The 16,944-nt window shown below is 40.1% G+C and overlaps 1 protein-coding gene across 5 annotated transcripts; it reads left to right on the top strand.

Moving 5' to 3' along the window:
- Positions 1-1,569: 1,569 nt before the first annotated feature.
- Positions 1,570-16,337, top strand: LOC132176462 (BTB/POZ domain-containing protein At1g04390). 5 transcript variants are annotated; one of them, XM_059588678.1, is made up of 9 exons: positions 1,570-1,867; positions 6,349-6,478; positions 7,132-7,248; positions 7,390-7,648; positions 7,736-7,869; positions 7,960-8,402; positions 8,579-9,727; positions 10,212-10,364; positions 15,660-16,337. In XM_059588678.1, the coding sequence occupies exons 1-9, from the start codon at positions 1,764-1,766 to the stop codon at positions 16,102-16,104; spliced, it is 2,934 nt and encodes a 977-aa protein (XP_059444661.1). In that variant the 5' UTR covers positions 1,570-1,763; the 3' UTR covers positions 16,105-16,337. The 5 variants fall into 5 exon arrangements, with proteins under 5 accessions (XP_059444661.1, XP_059444660.1, XP_059444659.1 ...); XM_059588677.1 differs by having other exon boundaries at positions 6,352-6,478; positions 7,132-7,648; XM_059588676.1 differs by having other exon boundaries at positions 7,132-7,648.
- The last annotated feature ends 607 nt before the right edge of the window (positions 16,338-16,944 follow it).

Below are 16,944 nucleotides of genomic sequence, written 5' to 3'. Positions count from 1 at the left end.
ACTATGTTGATCTCATGCACTTGCAGGTAAAACATCCAATTATTTGCTTATTAATTTAGATAGGTAATTGTGACAACACACACTAGATTATACAAAATATAAAAAGGAAAATAATTAAAAAACCAATTCATTATTTAAAAAAGAAAAAGAAAAACAAAGGAGTGGCTGGCTGGCCACCCCACCCCCACTTGGGGTGGCTGACAACCACCCAAAGGGAGGTAGGTGTGGTTGCGCCAGCCACCCTTAGCCCATCTGGGGTAGTTGGCGAGCCACCCCGTGGGCTGGGTTGGCCCGCGCAACCATCCCAGCCCATCTGGGGTGGTCGGAGAGCCACCCCAGATCTACCTGGGTGGCCCGTGCGGGGCACCTCTACCCATGGGGTGGCTCGTCGGCCACCCCAGATGGGCTGGGGGTGGCCGCGTGGGCCAACCTATCCCACAGGGTGGCTCGCCGGCCACCCCAGAGGGGCTGGGGGTGGCGGCAAGCCACCCTCAGCCCTCTTGAAATTTCTTTTAAAAAATGGAAAAACCTATATAATCTGGTGTTTTTGGTGCTTATTTGAAATAATACAATAATCCTAAGTGGCCTATTTTTATTAGTGGGCACAAATAAGCTAGTTTAGATCATCTCCTTATAGAAGTTATCCTCATGAAATATATGATTTTATGAAACATTTTTCTGAATTTATATTACTACTTCATTATCGCAAAATGTTTTCAATTCAACTGTTTTAAAACGATTGGATGTATTATTGACTGAGTTATCACTCACTTTTATTTATGGGGAAAGTCCATTTAACCCTCTCAAACTTTTACTTAATTGACATGTCTTCAACTTTCAATCAGACACGTTCTCAAACTACAAAAACGTCAATGTTCTCCTACCCAAATTACCCTAGTAAAATTTAAAAAAAAAAACTAAAACTTCTAGAAAAAACTAACAAAAAAAAAAATAAAATAAAAATCCAAACGCTAATAATTTTTTTTTTTTTTTAAATGAATTTTATAAGAAAAAAATTTAAAAAATTTCGATTTTTTTTTAATAAAAATTGAAAATTTTCTTTTTAATTTTTGTTTTGTTTTATAATTTATTTAAATAAAAATTTACGTTTTAAAAAAAAATTAAAATTTTTTTGTTTAAAAAAAATTGTTTTTTTAAAAAAATATTATTTTTAAATTAAAATTTTTCGTTTTTTTTTAAATCAATTTTTTTTTTGAATTTATAGGGGTATTTTTGTCTTATTGAGAAATCTATAAGGGCATTTTTGTCTTATTGCTAGTCTTGAGGGGGACATTGACAATGTTTTGGTAGTTTGGAGGGGACATTGTCACAACTGAAAGTTTGAGGGGTGATATTGTCAATTAGGTAGTAGTTTGAGGGGGTATGTGGACTTTACCCTTTATTTATTTATTTATTTTCCTTCCAAATTTGGAGCAAAGGGATTAGGCGACCGAAATGATTGGGCACAATGAAATCATATTTAGTTAGTTATGAAGCTTTTATTGTTTTGAACTTAAATATCTTATTATGTTTCACATTAATAACAAGAAGTTGTTTTTGGTTTTTTTGTAATTTACTTGCGCCTCCGCGGTTAACGACCCAATTTCTTTGCTCTTTCTTGTTATTTTTTTAGGCTTCTTTTAATTTCTTGGCGCCTCTGCGTTTATGTTGCTTTGTTTTTTTGAGTGAGTTTATTTTGCCTTGTTTGGTATAATTTTAGAGGGAAAAGAAGAAGGGCCACGACAGTTGCAGAGTAGCAGAAGATGAGATCATCAAAACAGAGAGCATCAGAGAACAATCGGAGCATCAGCGGTCAGATGTACACCCTCCATCAGCGTCTCTACCATGCTCTCAACCTCGGCACCAGGTCACCTCCCCGTGAACTCGTTGTGAATTTTTTTTTGTTCTTTTAATAATTAGGCGAAATTAAGGATATTTGATGAAAAGATTGTGGGATAATGGCATTTATCTTTATGACTATTTTTTATTTTTAACATTTTCGAATTAGGAATTCTTTCCGGACTATTAATTTTCGTTATTTGTTGTGTGTTCTTATTTCTTGCGTAAAAGTTCTAGTTCTTCCTTATATTTTCCTTAATTTGTTGCAAAATTGAGTAATTCGCTTCAGCTTATGTTCTTATCTTGATCATTAGATGCTTCTGTGACGAGTCTGTAATTGGAAACAATCTTGATCATTAGATGCTTCCGCCACTAACATACTTTTCAAGACAAATTACAAAAGCTTTTCAAAAAAGCAAAATACTTTTCATAGATCGGTTCTGAAAAAATAAAATACAACACACTTCTAAAATAATAACTGAACAGATTACATTTTTTTTTTCATAGTGTGAAGACGCTCTTTGTACAATTTCTTTCAGGTGGTGAAGGCTTTTTTTGTTACAAAAAAGAAAAAGAAAAAGAATTAAAAATAGAGGCTGTCATGGTAGCCACTAGTAGTCACCTAACCCATGATGGCGGCAGCCACCTTGGTGGCCACTGATATGTCCGGCGGCCCCGTGATGGCTGTCAAGATTGTTTGGCGACTCTGCATTGGCTGCTAGGATCAATTGGCGATCCCGTGGTGGCTGCTGAGTCTAACTCCAACGTTTTTTATTTTATTTTATGGAAACACTCTTTAGCTTTTTGTTTTTCAAAAACACCCCTAAAAATTTTTACCTAACTAATTTTCTTTTGTGGACCTCAAATACAAAAAATTTTCAAATGTGCTCCCATCACATCAATTATCATTTTTTACCTTTTTCATAACTCTTTTCAAAACCCAAAACACTTCTCAAAACATTACCAAACCTAGCTCCAATGTCCATTTAGGATAAGAGATTAACTTCTTTTTTTTTTTCATTAAATTCTTATGTTTTCAAAATGTAACCTAGCTCCCCCTTTTGTAGGTGGTTCTTATTGAGCTAAAGACAAAAGAAGGCTATTAAGCTAGATAATAAAGATAAAACAAGACAAGGAAATAAATAAAGCAAAACAATTAATTGGTCTTGTGCAGTTCTTGCAGTGCCAAATACTTTAGGTTAGGCTTGCGTGTCCTATCTGACTTGTGAAGCCCATCATTCGCCCCCCTTCAAGTGGGACATTGTCCTTAAGGTCCACAAACCCAACGATAATCATGGATTCCTTGTGGTTGCATGGACTCCTGGTCATGTGTCACATACCCCCCCCATATTTGGCTTTCCACCTAACCTGATTTTTCTCCCCTCCTTCTGAAACTGTCTCAAGCAAGAGAACCTGGAGTCAATTAAAACAAAACCCACTCATCCCGCTTCTCCATCTCTTCCCATCAATACGAGATTGGCTGAAGTTGCCTGTCGGTGTAGCGGCACATTAGGAATGTTGTGTAGACCACAACATTAGGGGAAATTTTGACACGTGATAATCTGCGGAAAAGGATTATTGTGGTTGTTGAGTGGTGCTATATATGTAAGAAGAGTGGAGAGTCCATTGATCACTTATTCCTTCACTGTGATGTCGCTAGGTAACTAATTTTTACTTTGTTTGGGGTGGAATGGGTTATGCCGAGACTGATCATTGATTTGTTGCATAGTTGGGACGGTTCGATTGGGTGGGGTACAGTCAAGGAAGTATGGAGGCTGGCTCCATTGTGTTTAATGTGATGTCTTTGGCGCAGAGGATTGCTCGGCATTTTGAATATGTAGAGACATTGGTGATAGAGTTGCGGAAGATTATGCTTAACATGTTACGTATATGAATCGTGGCACATCATAGCTTGATTGTTTCTACATTTGCAGATTTTTTGACTTTATGTTCTTTTAGTTCTTCCTATTAGAGGTTCTCTTCTATACTCCATGTGTATTAGGGTTCCGCCCCTTTGCGCTTTATTAATTATATGAAATTACTTATTGAAAAAAAAAAAGGACCTAGGTTTAGTGGCTTATCGACAATTGGCGGTGGCTGCAATTGAAACAGCTTTATGGTGGGTTTAAAATTATCAGAATTGTCAGAGCGTTGCTGCCTAGTAAGCCGATCATCCCTAATCTGTCAATTGAAACTGCTTTGTGCCAATCAATGCAGATTGTGGCCACCCACTATGTGGTTAGCAAACTTCTCAAACTCCTATTGATAATCAAAGAGGGAACTAGTTTGTGAATGCGTGATAATGCTTCATTATAATTCACATAGTTGGTCCAAATCGCCCCATAATTTCTCTCTTGAACATTGCCAAGACAGAAATTTTTTTTATCGCAATATACCTGTTGTACTCTCTGCCACAGGTGATTTGCCTCCCCTTCAAGATAAAACAAATCTAGAAGAAATCGTTGCTTGATTGGCGTCTAATGAAAGGGAAAGAACTGCTCGATAGAGTTCAACCAAAACATGGGCTATTCTTCACCCGTGATGCCTAGAAAGTCCAATTTAATGTGCCACACCCATCCTACTGTCGCTCCTTCGCTTCCAGGCTTAACCCGCCCTAGTGGATCGCAACTACGCGGAAAGTACGCCGTGCCATCCCTATGGTGTGATGGATCACAATTGTGTTGAAAGTACACCCCTTCACTGCGATGCATTATTGCGTGTGACTGGGCTCAACTGGAACCCTAAACATGCTTAGAGGATGTCATACCATACGCATAGTGTATTGGATCATAGTTGTGCTAGAAGTCAACGCAGTGGACTGCTGAGTTGGACAAAGACTCACATTCTAGCGGGGGAGCAACCCAGATTAAGGTGTGAAGTGGTTTTTGCTGAGCAGTGAAGAAGGCCTCTATTCACACGCCGCTCATGAAATTTGCATAGAATAGCCCGATAGATCCTCTGCATACTTCGATGGTCAATTTAGTCTTGAAATATGGGTTGACTCTGTCGGTAGGATCTGCCTAGAATCCGACGGCATGGCTGGACGTAATTGGGCATTGGATAGCAAGCCCAGGATCTCGCACATGGAGTCCTCTAGCCTATGCAATTTTTGCTTTCGTGCCACACAAGCCCTCTTCCATCCTTTGTATTCCCTCACATACCTCCAAAAATTCGGCTTTTAGTTTCTCAATACATTCCTTGTTGGTTGTCATGGCTCTAATGCCAATTTGTAAACACCCACTCTCTGTTTAGGGTAGGGGTAAACCTCATTTAAAAAAAAAAAAAAAAAAAAAAAAATTCTTTTGTTTTCAGAATATAACATAGATTCCCCTTTTATAGGCAGTTCTTAGTGTGTTAAAGACAAACTAGGGCTTATTAAGCCAGATAATAAAGACAAAACGGGAAAAGGAAATAAATAAAGCAAATCAACTAATTGGTCTTGTGCAGTCCCTCCAATGCCAAATTGTTACAATCCTGGTGTCGCACATGGGTTAAATCTAATCTTAACCATGTATATATAAGCTCTTGGGCACCCTCTCCTTACAAGCTGGTTTTCGAGGGTAAGTTCTACGAAAGGTTTGTATCATTTGGTATCAGAACCATTCAAAGCCATTGCATTCGCTTTTTGCTATCTAGTATGTGATAACAAACAAGCTTGAAGCTACCCCAATTATTTTTTTATAAGGGTATTGAGACGATCTCTTTAGATTCGCGACTTATATTTTAGGGCAAAATATACTTATACCTCAAATTGATACCCATTTTGCAAAGACATCCCAAACTACTATTTGTGATACAGAAAATAGCACACGTGAGATGCACGTGCAAAATTTAGACTTGAAATACCCAAATTAACCTAAAAATTATTATTATTATTATTTTTTTTTAAAAGACACCAATCAATTTTTTTTTGGTTTTGTTTTTTTTGTTTTTGTTTTTTTTTTTTTAAAATGAGGTAAGGAGGTGGTTGGCCACCCCCACAAGTGGCTGAGGGGGTGGCTGAACCACCCCTAGCCTCAAGGTGTGGTTAGGCCACCCATTTTATTTTTATTTTTAAAAGTTCGCATTTTCTTTTTTCTCTGCATATATTTTTTTAAAATAATTTTTAGGCAATTTGGGCATTTCAAGTAAAACATTTTCACGTGCACAATTTTCCATCCACTTTAACGCCAACATTTAACAAGGGGCTATATTGCAACAAATTGGTTGTTTTTTTTTTTTTTTGATAACAAATTGGTTGTTTGAGGAGCCAAGTGTCACAAATGGTAGTTTTGGAGTGTGTTTGCAAATGGGGTGTCGGTTTTAGGGGGTAAATATATTTTCCCCTATATTTAGTTCACCAATTGATAGTCCATGCCATCTGGGGTAACTTTGATGGTCTCAGATTAATGGTCAGTTTCACATCTTGGGTTTGGTTGATTTTCTGTTTGCAAATGATTTTTTTTTTTTTTTCCTTTTGAAGTAATTCATGGATGAATAATTACATTGAAACAACATAATGTGCATCAGCAGATTTTATGATGACAACACAAGGAAATGGCAGTCTACAGATATCGAGATACAAAGACATGTGGTCCGCTCAATCGCTGCATTTCTTGATTCTATTTCTGGAGATACAATACACCATCCCCTTGTAAAGGTATTCGAAGATATCCATGTTTTAGATTTTAAATAAAAAAAAAAATACTATCATGTTGTTCAAACCCTGGTGCATTAGATTGGCTGTAGTAAGTGTAGAACTTTTGATTTATTCCGAGTATTGAAATCTGTGGTTGTGTTTTGTTCTCTGCAACTGTGATGCTGTAAACATATGCCACCACCTTAAGACAATTTTGAAGCTGTTGAGAATACACTCTGTTTTAACTTCAGTGGTGCTTCATTCATATGTATGAAGTCTTCATGCTTTTTTTATACATATATGGTTTTTTTATACTGTGTGTTTGCATTGAAAATTTAAAATTCAATTTAAGAGATGAAATGGATGGAAAAATATGGTATATGGACTTGAGATATCAAATTTATCTGTAGCTAGAAAATGCGTCTTATCATTTTGAGGAAGCTTGATAGTGTGTTTACCAAAAGTGTCAAATCAGGAAAAAAAAGAACAAAGAAATAAAGAATGGGACTGTTGAATCATGTTTCCATTGTTACGGAACATGATATCAGTATTTTCAAAGTTAGCTGTGCCCAGGTCACTGCTAATCTAGTCTTGTTGATATGATGTGCTTGGGATTTTTGGCATTGCACGATTCCAGCTAATGTTTGCATCCATATTTTTCCTTTCATTTCCAGGATTCAGTTTCTGATATGGTTGGGGCATTGGTAGGGATTCTTCAATATAGAAATGGATCCATGCTAAATATAGCAGCAAATGTGGTAGAAAAGTTGGTCAACATTTTACCGAATTCGGTAGGGCAGCCTTATGTGTTAGATCTAGTTTATGCTCTCTCGAAAGTATTATCTTTACATCATGTAAACATTCCTATATCATGTGTTACTGCTTTGAATCTGATTCTCTTGAATCTGAATATCTTGAATCTGAACTCTAAGAGTGAGAAAGCAATTTGGGAGGTTTTGGAAGAAACAAAAACTGTTGCTCATATTGTTAGTAACATACATTCTGGAGGTATGGTGCCAAGTGAACATTTTCAAGAGATGGCTTCACTTTTGAGTACAATATTGTGGCGGTGGCCTCCATCTAGGTATCCTGTTTGGACTGATGTTAAACTGATGGAAACTTTAGAGGCTATATTTGGAAAGCCAGATTTATCTGTTAAAGTTGCAGTTTTGAAGTTGTATTCTGCTTTAGGTATGAAACTCTGACATGTAAATTTGTCCTTTACATTCCTTAGTTTTGAAATTCGTAGTTTAAGAATATACAAATTCTCTTTACCAGCTTTATGTGGTAGTGGGGCCAAGAATCTTATGGAAAATGGAGAAGCCTTTCTGCAGATCATTGTGCAATGCATGGGCAGATCATACCCTCATTCTGTTCAGGTGGAGGGATTTAGACTTGCCCAATGTTTAGTGGTAATATTTGTAAGTTTGTTCTTCTTAGAAGATAACCTATTGGGATACTTAGATCTTTATGATGACCTATTGTGTTTCATTTATTGTCAGAGAAATGAAGAAAACTGTTTGAAATTGTTGAGCTTGTTTGGCGAGCCTATTGTTAATGCCATAGTAAGTGAGATGCGCAAACAGAACTCGCTTTCTGGAAAGGCTGCAAATGACCAATTATCTTTATTAAGGGAGGCATGTCGCTTAGCTCTGATTACTCGTTGGGCAGGCAAGCATCACATTTATTTTTGGAAACAAGGGATTGACAGTGTCCTCCTTGGTCTTCTCTTAGAAGATTTTCACGACAACTTATATCAACATTTCTTGTCGTTGAAGGAGCAAATGTCCATCGCGCAGCAGGTTCTCAGTTCCAATTATCTTCATGCTTTGAGGGGTTATATCTGGGATATTCTTGGATGGCTTGCAACACACTGTGGGGAAGATTTCAACCCCAAGGCACATGGAAATGAACTCCACCTCAACATCCTTATTACATGTTCATGGTAATCTACCATCATTAAACTATTTTTTTTTTTTTGAAAAAAAATTGTTGCCTTTTGTTTCTTCTTTTGGGATGAAGATGTTTTTCAAATTCCGGTGATTCATCAACTCTTTTGTTTGGGTGGTAATTAATTTTTGTGCTTACTATTCTGTTTACGTATTTTTTTTTTTTTCGTAGCTGGTTCTTTGTGGACACAATTCGCAAATGGTGTCAAATATGTGAAAACGATGTTGTTGATGCTGTCAAAAGTGAACCGGCATCAAGGGCAGTTCTCATGATGATTTTTTCTCCATGCAAGTATATTGCCTTAAGGGCAAGATCCACACTGTATGAGATACTGAAGCCAAATGGCAAGGAATATCTGAAACACGTACTGCATACCCTAAGTTATACAGCCTCCGGTAGCAACCTTGGAATGCCAAATGTACTTAAACTTGTCATTAACTTGATTGGCTTGACTTGTTATTCAGTTTTACCACAATATCAGAGGCACGTTATCAAAGGTGAAGGGATAAAGACGCTACTGGTTCTTGTAAAGTGGTTCTTAGAGAATGATGTCCATATAGGAAGGCTGAGCTTTGCTCCTCATTTGCTTTTTCCATTCCATGAGAGGAGTTGTTGTTGGGTTTCTACAGAAGACTGGGAGGGCAAAGACATTCCTTTGCTTTATAGTTTGTGGGTACTAGCTGAGTTAATGCACAACTCTGGTTCTGGTAGAAATATTCTAGACATATTTGCTGGTGAGACGGCGTATACTGAAGCTGAATTAGTTAGCAAGCTCCAAAAAATCTGCATTGACACTTCTACTCCTGGACTCAGATGGTATGCTGCTTACGTTCTTAGTTACTTTGGAGCCTATGGTTTTCCTAGTAAAATTGAGAAAAGGATTGGGAAAGGACTCAATGAGAAGGAATATGTGGATATGCACCTCATTCTTACGAATGGCGATTCTTTGAGTGTCCATGGTGTTGTTCTTGCAGTTAAATGTCCCTCTCTCCTGCCTTCTAAAGAACTACATCTTGATGAGAATACATTTGATGGTTCTTCAGTTCGAGACTTTACAAGGAAATCGTGTGGAGAGTTACGGAAAGAGATTCGTTTATCAGCTCATGTTGATCATCAGGCATTGATGAAGTTGTTGGAATATGTTTACTGGGGATATTTACGAGCAGGAGAGGAACTTGTGAAGAAGTTGAAAACTCTGGCTAAACGTTGTAACCTGCAGCCTCTATTACAGCTGCTTTGTAGGAAAAGTCCAAAGTGGGGCACTCCTTTCCCTAGCTCTGATCTTTCTTTGGCTCTTGGTCCAGCTGGACTTCCATTCTCGTATGATTTTCCCTTTTATATTTTACTTGAGGACATCTTAATTCTGCTTCTTACCATCATTTTTTATTTTTTATTTTTGCAATCTTGGTCGTGTTCTGAATTTGACAAGGAGTTTAATTAAGCTCTACACTTCAGAAGCATACAGAGATCCTTTGCCTTGTTATTTTTCAATTAAAAGGCTGTTTCTGGATTGATAATGCGATTGAGGAATATCTCTGTGACTGGTCACTTAATGCAGCTAGATTATTGATCATCATGATATTAGGGCTAAGAATTGTGTCTTGGTTTACCATATTGAATCATTATAATGAGCGTTTTCTTTTGTATCCTAATATAGTGACTCATTAGTAGGAGCTTGTGGAATGATAATAAGGTGTTTAGTTGAATTTTTAGTTTGGGGAATAAGTGTCCTTGTAGAGAACAATCTTAAATGCTTCCACTGCTTTTTATTTCATTTTCTAATTAACTTTGTTTTTAATCTCAGAGACATCATCTTGGAAGCTAAAGCAACTGAACTGATGTGCTGGACATGCAGTTTTTGCTCTCTATCAGTGCCACATATGCATGTTCACAAGGTTATATTGTGGTCAAGCTGTGATTATATGCAGGCTTTGTTTCAGTCAGGAATGCAGGACAGGTGCATATATGTTTATTTATTTATTTATTTTTTTCCTGGTATTACGATAAGTTGCTCAGAAAAACAGGAAATACTATAACAACAGATGTCCATTTTCCATTAGCTTATAATCTTTCAGGAAAGGGAGGTAATGAAGCTAGTCTGTAGATTCTTATTAATGATGATTTTTCATATTCTGGCTCTTATGTAGATTTAGTATGTGACAAGTGTGTCATTTTGCTAGGGTTCTTTCAGTGTCTGTAAAATGAAATCTATGTAACTGAAATGGAAAATCTATGAAAATGAAATGGAGTTGTTCAATCACCGTAGCCCCTTTTTCCTTCATTTATTTAAATAGAAGTCCGTACAAGAATATTCTGACAGCTATAGGAGGTTTACATGCCACCCTTCATACTCTTAGGAAATTACACACTATTCCACACACATTCACGCTAACGGTCTACAACTTTTTCTTTTTCATTTACATTTTCCTCTCCTTTGGTGTTAGGATTATATATATATATATCGATGGTAGGTTGTTGTTCTACGATAGGTAGGCCCATGTCGATTCTGCCCTGCAGTTAGCCTTCTCATCTCCGGCAGAGGTGGCGGAAAGGGGAGTTTTGCCCTGTGAGGGGGCGGCGAGGAAAATTGTGGCAAGGGATGGCGTTTTGGGAGATGATTCGACGATGGGTTCCATGTACAAGGCTACGGCGACGATGGATTCCCCAGTTAAGGCGCAGAGGTCTCAACCTAGTATTGCTGACCAAGGTGTTCTGAAGGGAGACTCGAGCATATCTGGTCCAGGGATTTTGGGCAAGCAGCCTGGTAAGGGGGTACCTCTGGAATTCTCTGGGTCTACTGCCGGTGACAGTGAGGAGGCCGGGAGGGGAGGTTTTTTGGGGAGCTACTCCGGTGAACATCTTAGGGATGCTTCTGTGCTGGGCATTCTGGGTAAGGAGCCGGGGCTTTGCATAACACAGCTGGATAATTTGGAGGGAATTTCTAAAGCAGTGGAGGGCTCAATTTCCCAGGAATCTTTTATGCCAGAGTCTGTTCAGGAGGAGCAGTTGGAGGTGCAAGAGAGGACTTTTATCATTGAGGCATGCAAGGAAGTTGGCCTATCTTGTGAAGGAGAGGAAGGAAAGCTTGAAGAGACCATAGGGGTTCTAATGGCTGACAACAAAGACAAAGAAGTGGAGAGGGAAGTGTGCACTCCTGTAGTCAAAAAAGGTAAGAGGGAGCTTATTAACTTGCAGTCCTTTGTCAATTTTTTGGAGTTTTCGTCACGGGACAGGAATAAGGGGAGGGTCAGTCGTGTGAAATCATGAAGCTTAAAATTCTGTCATGGAATGTGAGAGGATTGAATGAGAGGGAAAAGAGGTTGAGGGTTAGGAATTTGCTTAGAAGTTGGAAGGCAGATGTTGTTTGTTTCCAAGAGACGAAGATGAACTTTATTTCGTATAGCTTAGTGAGGAGCTTATGGGGATGTCCGTATGTGGAGTGGTGCTTTGTTCCTTCCATTGGGGCGTCGGGGGGCATTTTACCCGTGGGACAAGAGGGCTGTTGAGATGATAGACGTAGTGCTGGGAAGTTATGTGGCGGCTTGTTCCTTCAAGAATGTTGAGGATGGCTTTGAGTGGGCGTTTGCGGGGGTGTATGGCCCCAACAGAGTCAATGCTAGGCACTTTCTTTGGGAGGAGCTGGCAGGGGTCATGAGCTGTTGGGACGTGCCGTGGTGTATCGGTGGGGATTTCAATGTTACCCTTTATCCTAGTGAAAGGTCGAGGGGAGCTCTTTCGCGGTCGGCAATGAGGGATTTTGGTGAATTCATATCGGATCAGGGCCTCATGGATCTTCCCTTAGTGGGGGGGATTTCTACTTGGCCTAATAATAACTCTTTGTCTAGGCTTGACCGCTTTCTTGTCTCCTCGGAGTGGGAAGCCCGCCACCCGGATTTGCGTCAGAAGAAGATGCTATGGGCCTGCTCCGATCATGCCCCTATTATATTGGACTGTAATTCTCATGGGGGAGGTAAAAGGCCTTTCAAATTCGAGAACATGTGGCTCAAAGTGGAGGGTTTTGTGGACAAAGTGCGCAGTTGGTGGGACTCTTATCATTTCCAGGGCACTCCGAGCTTCATTATTTCCAAAAAGTTTCAAGCGCTAAAGGGGGACATTAGGAGATGGAATGCTCAAGAGTTCGGCAATGTGGGGGTTAGTATTAAGGCTCGTATGGAAGATATTAAAGCATTGGATAGGGTGGAGGAAGAGAGAGGTTTATCCACGGAGGAGATCGAGAAGAGAAGGGTGCTTGCTAGGGAGTTAGAAGTTTCCCTCCAAGAAGAAATCAGTTGGAGGCAAAAATCTAGAATCCGTTGGTTGAAAGAGGGTGACAGGTGTACCAAATTCTTCCATCGGATTGCTAATGCCAATAGAAGATAGAATTATATTGAGTCTCTGAACATTCATGGCACTGCTATCTCTAATCAAGAGGCTATTAGCAGTCACATTACTCGATTTTATGAGACGCTCTTCACAGAGACTCTTAGTTGGAGACTGAGGTTGGATAATCTTCAATTCGATATGTTGGAAGAGGAAGAGTCTTCTAGTCTGGAAGTCCCTTTTGAGGAAAGGGAGGTGTGGGAGGTGGTCAAAAAAATGGATAGGGATAAGGCCCCAGGCTCGGATGGTTTTTCTATGGCTTTCTTCCAGGACTGCTGGGAGGTGATCAAAAAGGACATCATGGCTGTTTTTGTGGAGCTCTATGATCGAGGCAAGTTCGAAAAAAGCCTCAATGCTACATTCATTGCTCTTATTCCGAAGTCGCATGGGGCATCCGATTTGAAGGACTTCCATCCTATTAGCCTTGTGGGGGGGATTTATAAGATTATTGCGAAGGTGTTAGCCAATAGAATGAGGGGAGTCATGCACCGGGTCATTTCCAATCCGCAAAATGCGTTCGTCAAAGGTAGACAGATTCTGGATTCGGTGCTTATTGCCAATGAATGCCTGGACAGCCGGCTCAGATCTGGGGATCCCGGCCTCTTGTGTAAGTTGGATATGGAGAAGGCTTACGATCACTTGAATTGGAAGTTTTTACTCTACCTTTTAAAAAGGTGCGGTTTCGGTGAGAAATGGTGCTCTTGAATTGAACATTGTATCTCGTCGGTGCGGTTCTCGGTGTTGATCAATGGTTCGCCTTCCGGTTTCTTTGGGAGTTCGCGTGGGGTTAGACAAGGCGACCCTCTCTCACCTTTCCTGTTCATCATGGTCATGAAGGCTTTCAGCAGGATGATTAATGTCACTATCAGTAGGGGTTTCATCAATGGTTTCTATGTGGGTGCCGGTGAGCATGAGCGGGTTTCTGTCTCCCATCTTCTCTTTGCTGATGATACGCTGGTGTTTTGTGGGGCAGCATCTGAACATGTTAGATTTATTAAAGCTCTTATTATTGGCTTCGAGGCTGTCTCAGGGTTAAAAGTTAATCGGGCCAAGTCTGTTTTGGTTCCAGTCAGAGATTCGGTAGAGACGGATGAGTTGGTTGGTGTTTTGGGTTGTGGCACTAGTTCTTTGCCCTTGAAGTACCTGGGTCTTCCGCTAGGGGCATCCTTCAAGCAGTTGGCTATTTGGGATGACATGTTGGAGAAAATTGCTAGAAGGTTGGCCCCTTGGAAGCGTTCTTATTTGTCCAAGGGGGCGAGGCTCACCCTCATCAAGAGCACCCTATCCAATCTCCCCACCTATCTTTTGTCTCTCTTTCCCATTCCTATTTCCGTGGCGAATCGTATTGAGAAGATTCAACGAGATTTTTTATGGGGGTGGGTTCAAGGATGAGACTAAGTTCCATTTGGTTAGTTGGCAAGAGGTATGTTCTCCGATTGCTGAGGGAGGGCTAGGGATTCGGAGTTTGCGTCTTTTTAATCAAGCTCTCTTGGGGAAATGGTTATGGAGATTTGCAAATGAGGAAGAAGCTTGGTGGAGAAGTATTTTGGTGGCAAAGTATGGGGTGGATTGGGGGGGTTGGCGTACTAAAGTTCCTCGTGGAACGCATGGGGTGGGGATATGGAAACACATTTGTGGAGTTTGGAGGTCGTTTCGAGGTCACTTCAGATTAGATCCTGGTTTGGGGGGGAAGGTCAAATTTTGGGAGGATTGGTGGTGTGGTGAGACGTCTCTCAAGGATGCCTTCCCGGGTCTTTTTAATATTGCTTGCAATAAGGATGCTTCCATTGCGAATATTCGGGAGTGTGTAAATGGGATGGTTCACTGGAATGTTACTTTCACCCGTAGTATTCAAGATTGGGAGGATATGGCCTTAGCCTCTTTCTTCTCGCTCTTGTACTCATCTTCGATTCGGGGGGAAGGGGAGGACCGGATGTGGTGGATTCCTTCAAGAAAAGGGAAGTTTGAGGTACGCTCTTTCTATAGGATGCTTGCCTTTAAGGTGCCTAACCACTTTCCGTGGAAAAGCATTTGGCGCACCAAGGCTCCTTTGAGAGTGGCGTTTTTCGCATGGGTGGCTGCCCTTGGGAAACCTCTCACGTTGGATAATGTTCGGAAGAGAGGCATCGTTGTGATTAATTGATGTTGTATGTGTGAGTGGATGGGGAGTCCGTGGATCATCTCTTTCTTCATTGTGGAGTCGCACGCAAGTTGTGGGATGTTATCTTCTCTCGCTTTAACAGGTGTTGGGTTATGCCTAGAAGCGTAAAGGAGATGTTTGCTAGTTGGTGGGCGGGCGGGAGAACGAGTAGTGCTGTGGTATGGAAGATGGCTCCCCTTTGTCTTCTTTGGTGCCTCTGGAAGGAAAGGAATGCGAGATGCTTTGAGGATGTGTCGAGGAATCTTGAAGACCTTATTTACTTCTTTTTGTACACTTTATTCACATGGACTACAGGCTGGCTTGCTCCTTTAGTGATCAACTTTCCTGATTTTCTCTTTATGTTCTCTTCTTCTTTCTCCCCTACTTAGTCGCTCTCTTGTATACTACCTGTGTACTTGGGTTGTGCTCCTCTGCGCTCTTTTAATGCATTATTACTTATCAAAAAAAATATATATATATATATATATTTTTTTTGAGTTAAGGGGTGGCACGGGGCAGCAGTTGCTATGTTTTTCTTCTTAATAATTTCAAATTGTAGTACTTTGAAACATCTTTTTTATGAATTCATGTGCTTGTTTCTTTTCCTTTTTATTTTGCCAAGAGACAATTGATACCTCTCTTTCCTTTCTTCATCTTCAGTAGTCTATTCTATCTGTGTCCCTGCTTTTAGCCTTCTTTACCCCTCCCTCAGATGTTATTTCATGTGTGCAGCTATTCACAAACCATAAAGGTCCCTGTTAGTTGGGAAGCATTGGTGAAATTAATGGATTGGTTCTACTCTGACAAGCTGCCGAATCCTCCCACTGGATGTTTATGGGATAATATGGATACCAAAGAAAAGCTATGTGAACTGCAACCATATGTAGAGCTTTGTTGGCTTGCTGAGTTCTGGCTTTTGGAAGATGTCAAGGAAGCCTGTTCAGATGTCATTGGTTCTTGTCTTGATTCTGCCAGATACTTGTCCATTAAAATAATCCAAATTGCTGCTAATTTTTCTCTGTGGAAGTTGGCTGAAGTTGCTGCTAGTTACATGGCCCCTTTGTATCGTCAACTATGTGATTCTGGTGAACTTGAAGCACTGGATGAGATGCTAGTTGACATGGTTCGTGCTGCCTCCGTTCGACTTTCTCAAGAGGGTGGTAGTAACTCTAGGTGATCTTGTCTGCCATCAGATAATTTGGAGGATTGGAGATGTTGATAGCAGTGTCGTTTAATAGTATTGAAAACCTAATTTGTTATTGGGATGTCAGGTATGCTCAAATTCATTAATATGTTTTTCTTTTCGAACAAGGTTCCTGTACAGTTGAAGTAAGGCGTGCTCTTTTTAGTGTAAGCTTTATCTATGGTTTAAACATTCAAAAGTGAATATTTCTTCCTAATTAGAGTTCATCCCATGCTTAATGATTAGTTATGCAAGCCTCTTTTGTCTTGCCACCAAAATCCATTACTGGAAATTTCCCTCATTCCTCAATCCTCTAGCCTCGAGTGCCTATTTCTGCTACTCTGGGGAGCAATGAAGCAAGCCAGTGCAGTGTGACAGTGTCTATGAGACTTCCTTGTTTACATTGACAGGCTCTTCTTCAATCTACACATTTTCCTGATACTCCCCCTGAGCAACAAACCTTGGTGATTGCTCCAGATATTCTTCTTTCAGAGGATCACCATGCAGAAAAGCATTTTACACATTGAGTTGATAGGAAGGCCAATCAAGATTAGGTAGAGAGATTAAAACTCTAATTGAAGATATTCTTGCAACGGGAAAGAGAGTCTCATCAGAATCTATCCTATAGGTATGAGTATAGCCCTTAGCAACCAAGCGAGCTTTTAACCGATCTAGGCCGCCATCAGGATTTAATTTCACAGAATATACCCATTTGTGTCCAACAGCCTGTTTGCCAGGAGAAAGAGGAACAAGTTCCCAAGTGGCATTCGAGTGTCCATTTCTACTTCCATGGTGTGCCTCCAACCAAGATCAGATAGTGCATCCTCAACTGTG

This window comes from Corylus avellana, chromosome ca3 (genome assembly GCF_901000735.1).
Source record: "Corylus avellana chromosome ca3, CavTom2PMs-1.0".
Classification (NCBI taxonomy): Eukaryota; Viridiplantae; Streptophyta; class Magnoliopsida; order Fagales; family Betulaceae; genus Corylus; species Corylus avellana.
Note: the sequence above shows the minus strand (reverse complement) of the source record. Positions and strands in the feature narration are given on the sequence as shown.

What these genes read in the sequence shown, in the direction of transcription:
- LOC132176462 (XM_059588676.1), top strand. Translation starts at nt 1,764, where the DNA reads ATGAGATCATCAAAACAGAGAGCATCAGAGAACAATCGGAGCATCAGC. An exon ending in GCTCTCAACCTCGGCACCAG is followed by an intron (nt 1,868 to 6,348) that starts GTCACCTCCCCG and finishes AATGTGCATCAG; the next exon opens with CAGATTTTATGATGACAACA. An exon ending in CAGTCAGGAATGCAGGACAG is followed by an intron (nt 10,365 to 15,659) that starts GTGCATATATGT and finishes TCATGTGTGCAG; the next exon opens with CTATTCACAAACCATAAAGG.